The sequence below is a fragment of the Pseudonaja textilis genome, chromosome 1, assembly GCF_049901715.1.
Source record: "Pseudonaja textilis isolate UNSWEBS1 chromosome 1, rPseTex1.2, whole genome shotgun sequence".
Classification (NCBI taxonomy): domain Eukaryota; kingdom Metazoa; phylum Chordata; class Lepidosauria; order Squamata; family Elapidae; genus Pseudonaja; species Pseudonaja textilis.
Genome location: NC_141990.1, coordinates 42,626,753 through 42,647,168, shown reverse-complemented (window position 1 = coordinate 42,647,168; position 20,416 = coordinate 42,626,753). Strand labels below are relative to the sequence as shown.

Sequence of the window (20,416 nt, the reverse complement as noted above, 5' to 3'; positions counted from 1 at the left end):
GGCTCAGCAAAAAAAAAAAATGGGGGGGGGGAATTAGTTGAGGAAGGATGGGAAGCAATTGTAATCCCAGAGATGTCCAAAGTTGTTAATACTGTTAGTCACACCGTGTTTTTGAGTCACTCACAAATTGACTTCTACCCCAGGGCTTCCACTAAGTAGAATACTGTATCTGAAGGGATGAGAAATCATCAGATATATGAGTGTTTTTCTCCCTACATTTCTTTTTAATCAAAACTTGTTAATAGACGTCTGAGAAGAAAAAAGACATTTAAAAAAAAACACATTATGGGTAGGATTTACTTTTGTGTCAAGTTACACATATTTGGTATGGTTATAAATTCTGCAAGGTGCCTGTAACTGAATGAAAGGGAAATCAACATCTTAAATTTGATGCCATGAGGTGTTGGGTTCACATCTAAGTTCCACGAAATGATGTTTTTACATTACAGGAACCAAACACATGAGGACTAGCTGTCCTGAGGAAAAGGCACTCTGTGTATGTTCAGTTATCATTCCTCACCACCTTGGGAGCACTAAATTCTTCTGAGGCCGAGTTTGGGTTTAGACCCAGTGTTAGAAAAAGTGCTATTCTGGAGTTTTATACTTTTTGAATTGCAAGTGGGTTTCTTTTCTCTGTCACTATCCTACAAACAGAAGAGTCAAGGGAAATGTAGCATACATGGGAATATCTACTTAACAGGAATGGACAGAAGCTAAATAATAATAGCAACAATAGCAACAACTGAATTGCATGAATTGAATTGAACTGGATTGAATGGTAATGCTAAATCAGGAAAGTTTTCTGACATCAGACTTTTAACAATAGTATCAACAATATTACATTCTTCCTCCTTGCCCTACATTGTCTTACAGAAATATAACAAGAATAGCCAGGACTGGAATTTACTAAGAAACTATGAGCTCCATTCAGAACTGGTACACAAAATAAATCCCTGAGCTAAGAATCCATAGTTCTCAATATACCTGACTGTGAATAACTGGGGGTAATTTTTCTTTTTTCTCTTTTTTTAAAAAAAGCCTCTTGCCCTTGAAGCCTATCCACTCTTGCTCCATATCCTGAAAACCACTTTGAAATTCTTTTGCTCTTCATTCTGGCCAGGCTCCCAGAATGCTAAATTGTTTTTGAGCTGGAAATATGGTCAGTAATCTTTTCCCTTGTGATAAGTGGAAAAGCCTTGAACTGCAAAATGTTTTAAAGAAGCTCACTATAGAAAATGAACAGCGTGTTCCAGAACGATCATTCTCTGAAATAGGCCTTTGTAATGAGTGTACAGTAGTAGAATGAGAAGGTTTCAATACAAATTTATAAACTAACATATCTTGCCAGCATCTTGATGGATAAAAGTATTGAAATAAAAATAGTAATAGTAATAGTATATATTTTGATGATGGAGGAACCATGACAATCTTAATACCATAAGCCTAATGTCTCTAAAAGTGTCTGCAGTGTTGTTTAAATGTGTTCCAATAAATAATACATAATTACACAAATAATGGAACTAGATAATAGCCACCAATCAGTAATTATATTGCAGCTTAATTGCCAGCCTTTCTATGAGACAATGGTTGGGTTTATGTTCGGTAGTGCTAAACAATTATATCATTTGTTTGCTATTGGCTTTGTATGATATATGAAACTATCCATTCTGGATAAAAAGGAATGGTTTACATTTACAACATTCATTAATATAATGTATGAACCCAGGTAATTTTATTTATTTATCAAATTTTAGAAGCTACCAATTTCACAGAACAACTGTAGGCAAACTAACTTTATTCAATACATTACAACATATTATGATACATAAACCTTATTTGCTGTAAAGGAAATACAATAACCAATATTTTTTATACCAGAAATGTTTCTATGGATATATTTTCTTTACTGATTTATTACATTTTGTACTTCATCCAACAATTAAAATTAACTTAAATCATTCTTTCCTTTACCTCTATAATATCCAGATATTAAACCTATAAACCAAATTAATGTGGGAGGTAATGTCTGGGTTTATAGGGTGTTAAACCATAATGTGTAGGACATTTTGATTTGTTTGTTTTGTATGGCTTTGTCTTACCATACAATGTAAACCTTGCTTTAGATCTGAATTTTCCAAGTTCAAGTAAATTATTCAGACCTGCAGATGTTCTATTATGGTGGCTGTAGTGCGCCTTTCAACATTTCCCTCTGTTGGTAACTTCGCCTTACCTTCTTGTAGTACTGGTTGAAAATTAAAATCTTTCCAGTTTTTAAAAGTAACAACTAAATCTGCAGCTAACACATCATTTTAAAGAAGCAATTTCTTTTTGTATCAAATACTGTAAAAGAGGGGAATAATTGGCTATAGAGAAAAGAAACAAAGTCCTTCCTTTATATGCTTGTTTACTTTATGTGTTGGGAAAGTATTTTGGGCAAAACCTAACCTCCCTGAACTTTGTGGGTGTTTCTTGCAATTTAAAAAGAATAAGTTTTTATTCACTTCAGTGTACAGTGTAAACTATCTGAAAAGACACTGTTAATTTCACTGATATTTTGAATTTATTATTTCATAAGTGCCTTATATCAGTTAATATATTCAACAGTGAAACATTAGATCCTGTATCATGATGTTAAAAGTATGGGAATTAATCTGTTTAAATGAAAACAGTTAAACTCCTATCTATCAAATGGAAAGGAACTTTATTTACATGTAAAAACAACGGATTTTATCAAACTTCTGAAATTTAATACCCTGTGGGGTATTAATAAATCTAAGCATACAATTGTGCATTCTAAGCAAAGATACAAGTTTAATTCGAGATAAATTCAATAAGCCTCAATGGGATTGTACTGTTACGTTATATTTTAAAATGAAAGAAACAAAAAAGGCACAGGAGGGAAAATGTGTGTAGATTCATAATGCTGATTCAGAACACAAGCAAGCCAAAGTGATGAACTCATTTATTTTTCCCTTGAGGAATCAAATAAGAGACGGGAAGTCATTGACTCATAAATAAGATCATTCATTCCACAAATGTAAACAGCATGTATTGTGCCAGCAAATATTTCCGTAGCCCTTTGCTTTCTGAAAAAATGTAAAGCAAATAATTTTTAGGAATTATAACTAAAAAAACCCTTTACAATAGTGGAAATCAGAATGTTATATGACCAGTACAATAGCTGTGATCTACACAGAAACCAAAAGTCACTGGTAATTTTGTTATATATTACATTCTAAAAATAATAAAAACAAGTAATTATTTAAAAGAAAAACAACAAAAATTGAGAGGAGAGAATTGATCATCTTTAAGTTGTATCAACAAAATAAGTTTTGATTTTATTTTTAATCATCATGGACTATAACATTTCAGAAAGATTTTGCTATATTATTTGTGGTCAATTATTTGATTTAATATACAATTGTAATATCTTTACATATTTAAATGTATTAACATTAATTATAAAATATAAATATATAAAATTATATAAAATATTAAAAGTTAGCATAGAAGCTAAAATCTATAAGCTATTTTAATATATGATAAAATTATATTTCATAAATTAAAATAGCTTATAGATTTTAGCTTCTATGCCTTGTTTTAAATTATATAAAATGTGTTTTAATATTTATTTATTTAATTGATTTAATTTATATTGCTGCCTATTCGCCCATGGCAACTTGAGGTGGCTTACACAATGTAAAACCATATTTAAAACAAAAAATAGAAACAATTAAAACTAACAAAAAGATTCAAATAAATTAGTAAAGTACAATAGAACAAAATTTGGGAAAACAAAAAGCAACTCCCACCCCCCTCCCCAACAACAGCAGATCACACTAGCCACCTGATGGGCTACATCCCTCTCTAGGTTCCCCAGGCCCGCTGGCAAAACCAGGACTTCAGGGCCTTTCGGAAGAGTATTAGTGAGGGGGGCATTCTAATATCTGGGGGAATGATGTTCCAGAGAGACAGAGCCACCATGGAAAAGGCCCTTCTTCTGGGTCCCACCAGGCATATCTCTATCAGGGGTAGGAACCACAACATTCCCTGACTCCTCGCTCTAATGGGTCGGGTGGATGTGACTGGCAAGAGAAGTTTCCTTAGATAACCCAGACCCAAGCCATGAAGGACTTTAAAGGAGATAACTAGCACCTTGAATTGCACTCAGAAGTAAATCAGAAGCAAACCAATGCAGCTCCTCCAGGAGAGGTGACACATGTGCACCAGGGTCTGCATAAAACCATGTGGACTGTTGCATTTTGCACCAACTGGAACTTCCGGATGCTCTTCAAGGGCAGCCCCATGTAGAGCGTGTTGCAGAGATAGTATTCAGCAGGTTCTGACCAGTTCTGGAGAACTTGTAGTGGAAATTTTGAGTAGTTTGGAGAACCGGCAAGTACCACCTCTGACTGGAGATTTTACAGTATACTTCCCCTGCCACGCCCACAGAACTGATAGTAACAACATTAGAATCCCACCACTGGCGCGTTGCAATAATCAAGATGGGAAGTGACCAGGGCATAAGTGACTGTGAGTAGGAACCACTGATCCAGGAAAGGGCGTAATTGGTGCACAACCTGCAGTTACGCAAAGGCCCTCCTGGCCACAACTGCTACCTGCTGTTCTAACAGGAGTTGTGAGTCCAGGAAAACTCCTAGGTTATGCACAGAGTCTGTTTGTGGTAATGCCACCCCATCCAAGAATAAAGGTGGTAATTCTCTCTGAACCAATGAACCCCAAACCCAAACCCATTCAGTCTTGCAAGGGTTTAGTTTCAACCCGTTGCTCCCCATCCAGCCCCTAACAGCCTCCAGGCATTGCAAGAGGGAGGATACAGCATCACTTAACTCACCATGGGCCGAGACATACAGCTGAGTATCATCAGCATATTGGTGATACCTCAGTCCATGGTGATGGATGATCTCACCCAGCGGCTTCATATAAATGTTGAACAGGAGCACAGAGAGTACAGAGCCCTGCGGAACCCTGTAAAGCAGTGGGCGAGGGTTGGATCTCTCCCCTTCTATCAACACTGACTGAGAGCAGCCGCAGAGGAAGGAAGTGAACCAAGACAGCACAAGGCCTCCCACTCCCATCCCCCAAAGCCGCCCCAGGAGAATCCCATATATTGTGTGAATTTCCAGATAAAATAGAAATGCGTTTGGAAAAAAATTATTAGTTGAACCAGAAGCATAATGCTATCGAATAATTTTATACATTTCTAGTTTAAAAAGCCCATTTATCTTGAACCCATTAAGTGCATATGACTGCTACCTCATATTTTTTAACTTATTTCTTAACTTCTTATGAGTCACTGAGATTTTCTATGAGTTGTTCCTATAACAGATTTCTTAACTCAAAAAAGGGAAAGATGATTTTCATGTAAACAGTATGGTGTATAATTAATCTTCATCCATGAATTGCTATATTATGGCAATATAAATGAGTTCATGTAAACTTGGCATTTTACAATCAGTATTGGGATTAATTTTTTATTGATATCATGAATGTACAATTTTGCAAATATTGTGCTCATCCTTTGTAGTATGCATGAAGACATAATCTTATGCTAAAGTAATTAATTGAAGTAGTCAAAAGATACTTATTTGACAATTAAAATACTTTTAATTTGTACAATACATGTAAATGTTTGTATATTAACAGTTAAAATCTTATTGAATATTTCCTTTTTTTTCAAAGCCTAAATATGGCAGACTTCCTAGAGCCAGAAAGAATAATAAACTGGAAGGAAAGATGCATGGTTATGGAATCTCAATTAATGAAGTTTCGCCTTCAAGCCAGCAAAATTAGAGAACTGCTTGCAGAGAAGGTAAGTCTTAGAAAGTCCAGTATGATGTATAGTTCAGCAACATGGATTGCTTAATAGATACCTATTGACTAATTACATTTGCTTAAATAGATACATTTTGATTAATTAGCTTAATCTGGCAATAGTGATCACTAGACATGTATGTATGCTTTTAACCATTGTAGGAAAATATACATGTGTCTAAAAATATTTTTCTAGATCTATTCTTCAGAATTATGAGCTGCCACAACCACTCAGAAGGTACTCAACCAACATTATTTTCAAAATACCCATACATGCCCAGAAAACCTATGTGATAATTCAGGGGTAGGGAAACATATGCCCTACATTTGTATATTAAACAGTCCCATTCAAGTCAAAAATTGATTTCCCCCACAACTGAAAAACCAGTAGGTCAGGGATAGAGAACCTTTTATGGCTCACTCAGGAATTCTGGGAGTTGAAGTCCATAAGTGATAAAAAAGCCAAGTTTCTCTACCCCTGTGATAGTTCATCCCTGCTTAGTTACGTTTTGCCCAGCCAACCCCAGATAAATGTTGTTTAGTCTCAAGATGAAAGTCGGCAACCATGCAACACTTAAAATCTGGGGGGAAATAATATTCCCCAGCAATATTTATATGTCCCCATACATTTATACATAAAGTACATGTAAAGGTAGATAAAAGAATCCAAGGTAATCCTCAATATAAAAATATATCTTTTCCTTATTTCAAAATAATCATTATTGGAAGGAAATAGATTGCCTTCTTCACTAAAGAATAATGTTTGAACATGCTCCCCCTGTGCCCTTTAGAATAACCAAATATTAATTGGAATACATGTTTTATAGAAGTTACATACATTGTTTATTAAATCAAGGAGTCTGGACATATGGGTAGTGAGTCAGTAATCTTGAAAGCAAAGAGATTGATGATTCATTGCCCTTTTGTAGTACCTGCACTATTTTTCCTTTCTTGGAATCTGGATATTATGGAGATGAAATATATGCAAATGATAAATCTGACTCATCAGTTGCATATATAGCAAGAACAGAGAACATCAGTATGGGTAAAGACTTTTTAAGAAGATGCACATAAAAATTCAGAGCACATTCTGGCATAACTGGTATGCCTACATTTTCAGTATAGCTAGAATTGGATTGGATTATTACATATATATCTAACTAGTTTCCCTGACTGGGCACACTTAAACTATATGTTATATGTTTGCAAATAATCACTACATTTACTTTAAACCAACTTTTTATAAAGGACATGAATTTGGAATAACTGTCTTGAGAAACATGCCTGGAAAATATGTATTGCTGCAAGACTAGGTTCTAAGATGAAATGAGGTAAGGTTATTCTTGTGAATAAACATATACATTAAGAAAAAAGGGAGGAAAGGAAGGAAGAGAGCTGCAGGTCAAGCATCGAATGATTAGATGTGGAAGGAGAAAAAGAAGATGTACCACATCTGTATTCTACGTACAGAAATTTGCTGAATTAACTTCGAATGTTATTCAAAGTTGGTGATAGCATAGTATCCATACCTTGAGACAGCATCCTTGTTTAGGAGGAAGGACATATATGTTAACAGAGCTCTATCCTCCAATGAAAGCAATACAGAGACTACCAGAGGATCAGCAAGATTTTTTTCACCTGAGGTAATCATCAATTGAATTGGAAATAAGGAGAAACTTTCTGACAGTGAGAACAATCAACCAATGGAACAGCTTGCTCTTGGAAGTTGTGGCAGTGCCATCACTTGAGACCTTCAAGAAGAGATTGGACTGCCATTTGTCAGAAATGGTGCAGGGTCTCCCACTTGGGCAGGGGGTTGGACTAGATGACCTATAAGATCCCTTCCAACTCTGATTATCTGTTATCTGAATTAGTTGTAGGGGTGGTGCTACAGAATTGAGATAAGTGGGCAGTGTCAATTTGCAATATTCTTTTGAAACAATAAAAAGTTTCAAATAGTTTACTTATTCAGGAACAGTATGGTTGTTCATTAGGTTTTGTTCAATATATCCTGTTCCATAGAAAGTTGGATGTAGTCATTTGAACTACAGTGGTGGTCTATACTGTTCCCATCTGATGGGATTATTGGGGAGAATTGCTGCTATAACAATGGGCCATAGAAAACCAGCAAAAGATTACAAAGAAAGTAATAAAGCTTCCATATAATTTCAAAAATATTTATTACAAGACCAAAGGAAACTCATGATCTGCCCACATATAGATTAAATTCATTTTTTTAAAAAGTATTGAGAAAATAAGCCTTCCGTTGGCTACTCATTAAACTGAATAAGCTGATTAAGGCTGTAAAAATGCATCTAGGGGAATCACTTTACATTTAATCAAATCTAAATCAGACACTGATGGCTTTAGAATATTATTATTTTCTTAGTTCAGGACAAACAGACATAAAAACATTAGAGTTTCCTCAAAATAAACATACACATTGAAACAAAATTCTTACAATTTATCTCTGTTGCCTTTTTTGTCATTTGCAATCTAATTTTTGCACAACAACTTTGTTTTCTTTCAAAAAAAAGGTAATATTCTCCATTTATTTATTGATATATTTATGTTTATGCCATCCAGGTTATTCTTATTAAGCAGTTTAATACATATGTTTTCCTAAATTGTCAGGAATGGAATATGAACATCTGATCATCTGGAGAGGTGTAAAAACTTAAGTGAATGTCTTATGTCACAAGCACTCCCTTCTCTCCTTTTCCACTTAGCAAACTATTATGTTTCATAGTTTTGACGTGTGGTATTTAATAGTACACCATTGTGGCCATGAGAATGTGGGAGCAGGAAACAGGAAGAGACAAAGAAATATAAATTAATAGTAGGTCATGGCAACTGGATCCCGCCCCCACCCCATTTTGTCATATCAGAACATACTTTACAAAATAAAATGCAAAGGAAAAGATTTATTAAATATATAAGCAGAAGTTATGACTTTTTAAATGGGAAAATTCAGGGTAGAATTTAGAAAATGGTTTTACTATAACTTGTTGAGATTGTTCATGGAGTTCAAATTGCTTCATTTTATTAATGTTGAGTTTCATCCAAAGTGTTACAGATAAAAAGAAAGTATTCTGCTTAAGGACATGTCAGAAATGACATTTAGCACTTAACAATAGAAATATACATCAGCTGTACATTTTAATAATAAATATTTTTACAATACTTCAACTACATATAACACTAAATGGCAGCATCATCTTTTATGTAGTATTGCTTATATGAGTAAATAATAATTTGGGTTTAGCTAGCCTAGGTGTTTCAAATTTTCAGCTTTCATCAACCAAATATAGAATGGGTAGAGTCAAGGGATTGGGGAATTTGGCTCCAAAATATCAGAGGCATAGATAGCTTACCAGTGCTAAACCTCAGAACGGATAACAAGCATGCAAAGTTCTTTAGTGTTCAAATGTAAAAAAGCAACCCATGAAGGAATGCTCAAGAAGTTGGTCGCGGACAAGTTATATACTGTACAAAGTTAAATAGGATTTTAGATGTTCCCGGAAGAGAATTAATAGTAGAATAAATGTATAGAAAGTTAATAATCACTAGCAATGCTTCTAGTTTTAAATGGTGGCATCATCAGAAAGGCATACATTCTATAGCCTCTTGCACCTATCCAATATGCAGGTGGCTCTCATTTAGTGACTTCCCTGTTCATAGTTACAGTGGTGATGAAAAAGTAAATCTACAACCAATCCTTGCATTTATGACCTTCACAGGTCTATAAAGCAAAGGAAAGCTGATGTAAGATTTAAAAAGTGCAGTCACAATTTCACTTAGCAATCACTTTGCTTAATAACCAAGTTGTCAGTCAAAATAATAGCCATTAAATAAACACTACCCATATATTACTGGCCATATCCTCATTGCTAGGTTACCATAAACCTACAGAAGAAGCCGTAATTTCTGTTAGTATATTGGAATGGAATGGATTTTGTAAAGCTAAAGATTAGATTATTCTTTTGTTTTGCATTGTATAATGCTTGTATGAATTAAGATAAATGAGAAAACACAGCAGAAAGGAATAGCCTTGGGAAATAATTTTTTTAACAACAACAGTATTCAGGGATGAAAATAGCTTGCATATGTAACTTTCATGGACTTTGTTTTTAAACTGCCAATAATATTAATGTGTATCAGCTGGGTTGGATATGTCAAGTTTATTTCTCAGTTGATTTTTGTATAAGTTTGTTTAATAGTTTTAGAATAACATTTACTTTGATGACTTATGATCTAAATAACAAATATGGATGCAATCAAAAAGAAACATATCAGCATTCCTTCTCCTTCAAACTTACTCTTCATATTTTTCTTGCAGCTTATTTTAATCAGCATCAGATTATCTTTTCTCATTGAGAACAATTTGGCATTGAAGGAGAACAATATCACTTGTTCACCACATGAAAACTGGAAAAGTGGTGGGTTAAAATGATATTTCTGTCTTTTAAAGGAGAAGACTCAAAATAGCAGAAGAAAGGCATCTGTTGTAAGGCAGGGGTTGAAACAATTGAGAGAATGGACATATTTATACTATGTTGCTAACTATAGGAAAGAACATGTCTAATTTAGAGAAAAAAATGTTTGCTTAATTAGCGGGTGTGCTGGAATAGTTTGAACTTTGGCATATTTTCGTTTGCTTTTTGGAAATCTGTTTTGTGTGTTTAATAGTGTACATGCATTGTCCATAAACAGAAATAGCTGAACCCACCTATATTCTGCTGCTTTAACTGCTAATGATCAAGTCTGTGCACAACACTTCTATCACATCCTGCCTGTCTCTAACTAATTTTATTTCATAAGACTTTAAACCAGTGGTTCCCAAAGTGGGCAATACCGCCCCCTGGGGGGCAGTGGGATGCCTTAGGGGGGTGCTAAGAGGCAAGGGGGGCGGCAGGGGGGTGCTAAGAGACAAGGGGGGTGCTGGAGGTGGGCCCCTCACAAGGCACAATTCAGGGGTGGGATTCTACCAGTTCTCTCTCTCTCTCTTTCCCTCTCTGGGGCTCACCCCATTGACTTGGTGCACTGCTCCTCTCGGACTTGCTTGGGCAGGTCCCTCCGGTGCAGCGGGCTCAATGGGATGGACCTGTGAGGCCGGTGCCTTGAACACAGCAGCAACGGTGCGTTTGAAAAGTAGAGCAAAGCCACTCTGGCTTTGCTCTGCTTTCCCAATGTGCCTGCAGGGCTGGTGCCTCAAACATGGCGGCAGCGGCACATTGGGAAAGTAGAGCAAAGCCTACGCATTGGGAAAGTAGAGCGCCGCTGCCGCGTTCGAGGCATCGGCCCTGCAGGCTCACCCCATTGATTGTTGCATGGTGCAAAAGTCAATGGGGTGAGCCTGCAGGGCCGGTGCCTCGAATATGGCAGCGGCAGCACGTTGGGAAAGTAGAGCAAAACACTCTGGGTTTGCTGCAGGCTCACCCCATTGAGCCCCTTGCACCGCTCCGGTAATCAGTGGGGTGAGCGTGTGGGACCAATACCTCAAACACAGCAGCAGCACATTGGGAAAGTAGAGCAAGCCCAGAGTGGTTTTTTTCTACTTTCCCAATGTGCCGCCACCGCCATGTTCAAGGCGCCGGCCCCGCAGGCATGTTGGGAAAGTAGAGCAAAGCCAGTCTAGCTTTGCTCTATTTTTCAAATGTGCTGCCACTGTTGCATTCGAGGCACTCTTGCTCTCCCAGCAACAGCAGCAAGTTAGAGAAGCAGCCACTAGCCTGGCTGGAGCCTACACGAGCCTCTCCACATGTTCCTTCCTGCTGCTGTTTCTGGGAGAGCAAGAAAGTTTCCCAGCACAGCGGAAAGCTTCCAAGTCCCCCTCCCATTGGAAACGGCTCCCAGGCAAGCAGAGAAGAAGCCAGGTTGAATCCTGCTTCTCTCTGCTTGCCCGGGATCTGTTTCCAATGGGAGGGAACATTTGGAGAGGTTTGTGTCAGCAAGGCGCCCCTTGATTGAGTCTGGGACAGCTGCCGGTGGCTGCGGGGAGCAGAGCCTGGAAGCCCTGATGCACCACGTGTGCAGCCGCATGGATGGCGGGGGAGGACTGGTCCCGGAAGCCCTGATGCTGCCGGAATCACCATTATTGCCTCGCTACTGCTGCATCCCCCCCCGCAGGCATGGTGAGGATGAGCTCCAGGACAGGTGGCCAACCGCCTCAACTGCTGCTCCCACTGACTTTTTTCCATGCCAAGAGTGGAGGCGAGAGAGAGAGAGTAGCCCTCTTAGTACAAAGAAAAGTTGTGTGTCTCCCCATATTCCTCTTGCTGCGAGCAGCCTCTCACAGCACCTTTAAACATAGCATGCTTTACAAATGAGGAGGAGGGGATGAGGCTACTCACGGAGAAAGAAATATGGGGAGATGCACAACTTTTCTCCACGCTGAGCTGCTCTTGCCAGTGACTCCAGACTAGATCAGGGGTCCCCAAACTTGGCACCTTTAAGACTTGTGGACTTCAATTCACAGAATTCCTCAGCCATCTTTGCTGGCTGGAGAATTCTGGGAGTTGAAGTCTATAAGTCTTAAAGTTGCCAAGTTTGGGACCTCTGGACTAGATTATCAAGGAAGAGATAATAACATGCAGCAGATGCCTAGCAAAATTTAGTAATACTGCAGATTGGCTGTTTACATTGAAATCAGGTGCAAGATAGTGATGGTAGGTAAATTATTGGGCAGTTTAGTTTGGTAGGCCAATTTTAGAAAGCTAAACAGGATTAGACCTGGTAAGTACTTGGCTGGGAAGCCAACACAAAATAGGGTTTGGGGCGGAATGGGGCTGGAAAAGAAAGAAGGAAGATAGGATAAGATAACTTTTTATTTCATTTACCGTAAGTATACTGGCACACATTAAAAGTGAAATATATACACATATCCATACACATACACACATGCCACACAGACACACACACATATAAAATCATTGCCCATTTTGAATACATAGCAGAAAGGAAGAAAGAGTATTGGATACATATGCACAAATGTGTGTGAAAAAAAACTGCAAAGAAATAGGATTATAAAAAAACAGCTTCCAACCTTAGCAGTTATAGAAGAGAGATAGAAAGAGAAATGAGAAACAGAGAGAGAGAGAAAGAGATGAGGAAGAAAGAGAAAGAGATGAGAGAGAGATGAGAAAGAGAGAGGGAAAAAGAAAGAAAAGAGAAAGAAAGAAAGAAAGAAAGAAAGAAAGAAAGAAAGAAAGAGAAAGAAAGAAAGAGACAGAGAGAGATACTTTTTTAAAAAAATAGAAAAATGGCTCTTTGACTGTTTAAGGTTGCAAACCCTTGGGTTAGGCAAACACTATGGTCGTTAAGTGAACCTTGTGGTCATTAAGCAAACACTGGTTGTTTAAACAAGTCCACTTTCGCCAATGGGCATTTTTAACCGGAAACTAGAAGGAATTGTTGAAAACTGGCAAAAAACATAGAAAACTTCCGTCAGAAGACTGTGTGGGATGTTGTAACTGGTCATAACTGTGTGTGTGTGTGTGTGTGTGTGTGTGTGTGTGTGTATTACTGTCAAAACATCAAAAACAGATCAAGTAGCTCTGGGGAGGTCAGTTGTAAATTAGAACACTTGCTAAGCAACTGACAATTAAGCGAGGACCACTTATATTTGGTTTGCCTGTCACATGGCCACCTAGCTACGCCCATCCCAGTCACATGACCACCTAGCCACACCCACAAATTAGGCCATGCCTACAGAACCACTTGTTAAGAAATTTGAATCCCACTCCTGAATGGAATGGAATGAATAGAATAGGTCCTCAAGTTACGAATGTAACAAAGCCTGCCAATTACTTTCATAATCCAATGATTGGAAGGAGTGAATTACATAACGTAAACATGATCGTTCCTTGCTTTCACCCAAGCATTTGCTAATCAAATGCGTGAGTTGTTAAATGTATGAGGTATCTCTGATCCACTGAGATATCTCATGCTTCCCCCCATCCTGCCCAACCGGGTCACTTACCTTGTGTAGATCTCGATGATCAACAGAGCTGTCTCTTCTCCAGCATTTCTGCTGTGGTTTTGCCTTGAGCAAAGGCTTTGCTGACGCCTATAGGGACGAGGAATTGCATCCCTTTAGGCTCTGGTCATTTTTGCAAAAAGCCTTTACTGATGAGAACTGAGCTTGGGAGGGCGCTTGCGTGTTTTTGGTAGGTTGGTTATAGACAGATGACAGATGCAAAGAATGAAGCAGTTCTGCTTTCTCGTACTATCTGCTATTTCTTTGCAATCTTTTTCCATTAGTGAACTGATTGTTTCCTTGACTTTTTTCTTTTTATGTGTTGAAACAGACTTTTAAAAATTATTTTTGACATTTGTTGCAAGTCTTACTTTGTTCTGAGCCTTAGCTTTTCTGACTTCACCTTTGCAGGTTTGGGCTATTTGTTGGTATTTTGCCTCTTTCCATTTTTTGCAAGCATTTTTTTTCTTTTTCAGTATGTCAGAGAGTTCTTTGTGCAACCATGCTGGATTTCTTATTTTTCTTTTTCAATGGTATTGAGTTGGATTGGATTTTTATAATCGTATTTTTATAATCACGTAATATATTTTGTAATCATATTTTAAAGATTGTCATTCTGTCATAAAGCATGGTTTATATATTATAATGTCTACATGAAATGAACTTATTAAAATTTCACTTGTACATTTTATCAAAAGAATTTAATTCATTTTTGCTTATTAACCAAAATTATGGAATTACATATCATACTTTTAAATCATTAAATTAACAATTAAAAGTGTGCACATGCAAAGCATTACTATTTCAGTGGGTTTTAAAAAGCTACAACATAATTAATGTTTAATGTTTTTTTACAAGCTCAAAAAAAATCAGTTTCCTATAATTTGTAGTCTATTTCTTAACTTCTTTTTCCTTTACTGTTGATGGTTGATCCTAAAATGCAGAAGTTATCTCTGTTATTTTGATTATCAATTCTAAGACCAGTTGTTGTACCTGTTATCTTTAGTCTGAACTTCTTTGTATTTAATTTTAGTTCCATTTTTTCACTATTCTCCTTGACTCTTATTACTAGACTTCAAAGATGCTTTGTATTTTCAGCTATAAGAGTAGTGTCATCATCATTGCATACATTATTGACATTTCTTCCTGCGGTTTTTTTATTCATTATTCCACCTTATTTTTATAAATAATTCAGAGTGGCATATATACCTAATATTCCTTTGTATTTTTCCTACAACAATAATCCTATAAGGTGATTTGGGCTGAAAGAGCGTGATCGGTGCAAAGTCTCCTAGCTATCTTTCATGCCGAAGGTGGGACTAGAATTCACTTTCTCCTACTTCTAGGCCAGCGCCTTAACCACTACCAAAATTGGTGTGCCTATAGTCTTAGGAACTATTCCAAATGGTTTAATGGACGTAGTTATGTCTCAACAAAACTTATTCTTAGTGCACTTGGAGCACTTGGAGATCTAACAAATTTTGCTTTGACACACTGTCTCTTTCTATTTCTTAGTATTTATTCCATTTGATTATATTATGCCTGCTTAGTTTACATGGTGAAGCCAATAATGCATGGTACAGCAGGGAGTTTTTTCTTCAGCCAACTTATTATAGAACCCAGTCCTGTTTTGGGGCTGAGAACAGTTGACTTGTCCAATGTCACCTAGCAGGCTACCAGAGGTCCTTACCAGAGGTGGTATTCAGCAGGTCCTGACTAGTTCTGGAGAACTGGTAGTGGAAATTTTGAGTAGTTCGGATAACCAACAAATACCACCTCTGACTGGAAATTTTACAGTATCCTTCCCTGCCATGCCCACCAAGCCATGCCCACAGAACCAGTAGTAAAAAAAAAAATGAATCCCACCACTAGTCCTTACTCCTAATCTAGCACCCTAAACTAAAATCCAGCACCTTAGTCCTCACTTACCACATATTCAGCTATTATTTGAAATTACGATGGCACTGAAAAAGGAGATTTACACCCACTTCTGAAAATGGCTGTTATTGCAGCATCCCCAGATACATGATTATAATTCAGGAACTTGGCAACTCCTGCACATTTGTGATGTTCGTACCATCCCACAGTCACCATCACCATCTGGGAACTTCATAGCTGGCTTCCAACAAGAAAAGTGAAAGGGGAAGCTGTCAGAAAGTTGCAGGTCATGGTCACATGACATCGTGCTTAACAGTCGTGGTTGATTCACCTAATGAATCAACCAGAATTGACAAATTGACGTTGTAAGTCAGTGCAATCACATGACAATTATGACCTCAGTGGAGTTGCCAGCCCCAATTATGATTGGTAGGTGAAGACTAACTGTACTGCAATATTTGATAAGATAAATAAAATATTTAAGAAAGCCTTAAACACTATGTTGGCTCTTCATTTGACAACAATATATTTTCAATAAGAGCTGTGGTATAAGACCCAGTGGTTAGAATGCAATATTGCAGGCTAATTCAACTCATTGCCAGGAGTTCAATCCTCACTGGCTCAAGGTTGACTCAGCCCTCCATCCTTCTGAGGTCAGTAAAACAAGGACCCAGATTGCTGGGGACAATATGTTGACTCTGTAAACAGCTTAGAGAGGGCTGTAAAGCACTGGGAAGCAGGATATAAGTCTAAGTGCTACTGTTATTGCTATAAATATTCAAACAGAAGAAAAACTTAAGAATAAGTTCTTTCCACCAAGTTTGCTTTCATACATACTCTGGTAGTTTTAGGCAAGGTGGAAGGAGGCTGTACTTCTAGAGGTTTTTTTCTTGGTCTGTTCTCAGATTAAATATTATTTTTGTTGGGTTCTAAGCAAGCCATTTCATGCCTGTGATGATACTTATTGACTTGAAGTGTTTTTAAAAGGCACTACCCAATTCTTTCTGATTTTAAGCAGCCTATAGTAGCCCTAAGGCAACAAATGAAAACATAGCCCATCTTCAGGAAACTAGAGAACAGTTTATAAGCCTCCAAGCACACTTGGAAATGATCTTTCATCTCTTCTATTTCCTAAACAGCAGAGCATTTACAAAATAAGATGTAATGTGCTTCTTTCAGCAGACCTGTAGGGCAGATTTAAAATCATTTTATATAGGAAATGTATCTACAATTGTTGATTAGGAAACAGAAATAGCCACTCATGGTTTCCTCTGATATACCTCTTCTAGAGGTATATTATAAATGCATCACACCTTTCCTGTTGTGTTTCAATCCAAGAAATTTTATGTTTCTGTACTGCTGTCAGACAAAAATGACTTCATCACATTTAATGTTGTAGAATTTTATGTGCCACATATAGTCTGCCACCTTTGTGAATTGGCCATTTGACTGTTAGCTGATCACAATCTAATTTTCTTTTCTCCCTGTTTTGAAGTGGTTTTAGGTTGTAAATCTCCGTGTTCTCTCCAGTTGAAAAAACATAGGCATAAAAGAACAAGTAATGGAGAATGATAGGAATAAGAGCTTATCTTGTTTAAAACAGTAGATGATATGTGGCTGGTTTGGTGAAAAAGACACAAAGCAAGAATATAAATCAAGAGAAGATTAAAGATGAAAATATAATTGGGAAATTATTAGAAGCAGACTAATAAAAAGAAGCTTAAATCATAACATCTGTGGTAATTATATAGGAGGATGAGAAAAAGATGGTGAAGAAAGACTTAGTAATAATGTCCACATTGGAGTTACCATTCAAAATCAGGTATTTCTGATCTAACTGATATATAAACAATTCCATTTAGGGAGGCACATTTAATACCTGTCTCTGCTTATTAAAAGCAGTCATTATTTAGCAGTCTACTGGTATACTTTTATTGTTTTCCTTTGTGCAAGGGGCTAAAGCCAGAGACCACAAATATAGAATAATTATATTTATTAGGTGGGTGGGCCAAAACTGGAAATCTTGATGCTGTTTATAACTCGGCTTAGGAAGTTAATTACATGACTTAAATAATAATACTCAGCAATGATTTTATTTGATCCATTTAGCTGAAGAGGCACAAAGCATAAAAAACACAAATGGATTTGAGCTTGAAATACTTTCATCCACCTGTTGGTATTAAGCTATTGTAATGGAATCAGCAGACTATTTCAAAATCTCCTCAGAAGCCTTAACAATTTTTAGGTTTGCCTGTTCAGACTCATTCGTCAGTTCCTATGACGGGGAAACTATCCATAATAAAACTTTTGTCAGAGTTTTTGGGAAGAGACACAGTTTGAACACTGTGTATGTTTTATTGTTTTTACAGAAGTGGGCACACACAGATCTGGGTATATTCAGGTATATTTCTAGTCCACACAAAACATTTTATTCAGGCTACCAGAAAGCTGACTTAAGCAAAGCATACTTTGGAGCTCCTGCAAAACTACTTAACATATTTACTTGACACAATCACTCTTTAATCCCAGATTTCTTTTATTAACCAGTTGAGGACTATTATCTGACTATGCCCCTTGTTCAATGTTTTAGCTGGATCCTGCTTTGGACATTTTTCTTTCCTCCACCTTAAACTCTAAATGTGCCATTTAACTGCATGACTCATTTTCACTTACAGAAATACAGGCACTGGAGTGAATTTTTTTCTACAACAAAATTCGGGATTACATTGAAACCTTGGGTGGGAAAGCTGAATCATGCAGTGTCCATGGGAATTCTAATGTAAGGAGGAGAATCACATAATCCTCAGATTCTCTGAGATTAATTAATTAATTGATTGATTGATTTCCATTTATATTGTATGGCTGCCTATCTCAAATTCATGACTCTGGGTAGTTTACAGCAGTTTAAAATACAACAAGGTATCACAATAACAATATTACTGTCAGCCTCAGTGATTCCAGAAAAGCAGCTGCACAGGAAGACTAAAAGTCCTTTTTTTATATAGATTGGCTGTAAAAGAATCTTGTAAGTCTGATTGTACTGCATGTACCTCCTTGTCCTCCTTATCGTTCAGTACTTCTGTGACCTACTTTGAAATGTTATCTCGTGAACTGCCTAAGCAAACAGAGCCTGCATAGCAGAAGTGGTATTCAGCAGGTTCTGACCAGTTCTGGAGAACTGGTAGCAGAAATTTTGAGTAGTTCAGAGAACGACAGACACCACCTCTGACTGGAGATTTTACAGTATCCTTCCCCTGCCACGCTCATGAAGCCACGGCCACAGAACCGGTAGTAAAAAAATTGAATCCCACCATTGCTGCATAGCTCTGTCAAGGTCATCTTCTTTTACCCTCTCCACATACAAATGTATTCAGCAGCTAAGATAAAAACTAAACAAATGACAAACAAAATGTGCACAGCCATTGAATGGGCCAGGCCAACTTCAGTGACACAACCCTGTTTTAAGGCCTTGTGGTAGGCCAGCAGACTTTCCAAATAAATTGTAACCTATAGCAAATATTTGGAAACTCCAATGTCTGGGTTTTGGGGATGAACCTAAATGCTTTCCTTTAAAATTTAGAATACAGTTTCTTAAATTTATTTATTTTTGCAATATTTTAGGCTACCTCAATTACCTGACATTAGGAGATTTACACTTAATCAAACTACAGTTTGATTAAGTGTATTTGATTTAATTATGAAATCTACAATTAAAGTAATCCCAAAATTTAAAACTGGCATCAGATAATGATAAGAAGACTATCTCTAAAGCACTATACTCTGAGAGCCTATCAAAATAAAACTGTCTTTGCTGCCATCCTGAAGATAGGACAGTGTGTGGGCCATCTGGATCTTGGGGCAAGCAAGTTGTTCCAAAGTGATAAGGCTGAAAAGGCTTTCTTTAGCGTCTAAGACTCTTCCCTCTCAGAAGGAGGGAATGTAAAGCATCCCTCTCAGCTTATAAAATATGCTCCAGTTCTATTCAGAGGAGATAGTCCCTTAGTAAAACTTAACTGGTCAGCACCAAGACTGAATTCTACCCAGAATCCCTTGATGCAGTTCAAGTAATTGTAAATTGTAGATTAGTAAAGATATACTAGCAAAACTCTAGGTATCCGAGTAGGCCTATGCATGCTCTGTGCATATCAGAAATAAGTGCCATTGACCTCCTGAGACTTCCAGGTTCCAAATAAAGCTATGTGTTAAAATCTGAGCTAAGGACAAAAATATGGAAGCATTTCAGAATGTAAATACTAGGTGCAGTAAGTACTGTTGTCTTCAAACGTTATCTCTTCTCACAAATGCTATAAAGAACCTCCATCGTCAACAGCACTTCTTTTTCCTAAAGCTTCGAGGAACACAAAGGAGTGATCTTTAGCAGAACTGTGACAAAAAGTTTTCACAATGTAATTCTGCTGGAATTCTCCCTCTCCCCATCTACTATTAAATTAAACAGACAGTTTTAGTGTTGTATGTTGCTTAGTTGTCTCAGCCTTTTTTGAAAGGAATTCAACTAATTGCCTAATCCACTGGAAACCTTCCATAAACAAAACAGAGAGGGGACTTTCCTAAAAATTAAGCTTGCTGTCTAACAGGAGCCTCCCCTTGGCAGTGAACATTAGATGGATTCTACTCTCTGGGTGACCTAATGTGGTCCTTGATGTATACTGTCATCTATCCATAAATGTTGGTAATAAATACTTTATATAATATTGTTTTAAGGAT

The 20,416-nt window shown here is 37.1% G+C and overlaps 1 protein-coding gene across 2 annotated transcripts in view; it reads left to right on the top strand.

The window, feature by feature from the left end:
• Positions 1 to 20,416, top strand: part of PLEKHH2 (pleckstrin homology, MyTH4 and FERM domain containing H2) — a 66,590-nt gene that overhangs the window by 315 nt on the left and 45,859 nt on the right. The window contains exon 2 of one of the 2 annotated variants that reach the window (XM_087932491.1): positions 5,704 to 5,833. In XM_087932491.1, the coding sequence (XP_087788617.1) occupies positions 5,711 to 5,833 (123 nt within the window). In that variant the 5' untranslated portion in view covers positions 5,704 to 5,710. Of the gene's footprint in view, positions 1 to 5,703; positions 5,834 to 7,106; positions 7,167 to 20,416 lie in introns of those variants that run through there. The other variant, XM_087932498.1, reaches the window with a different exon arrangement.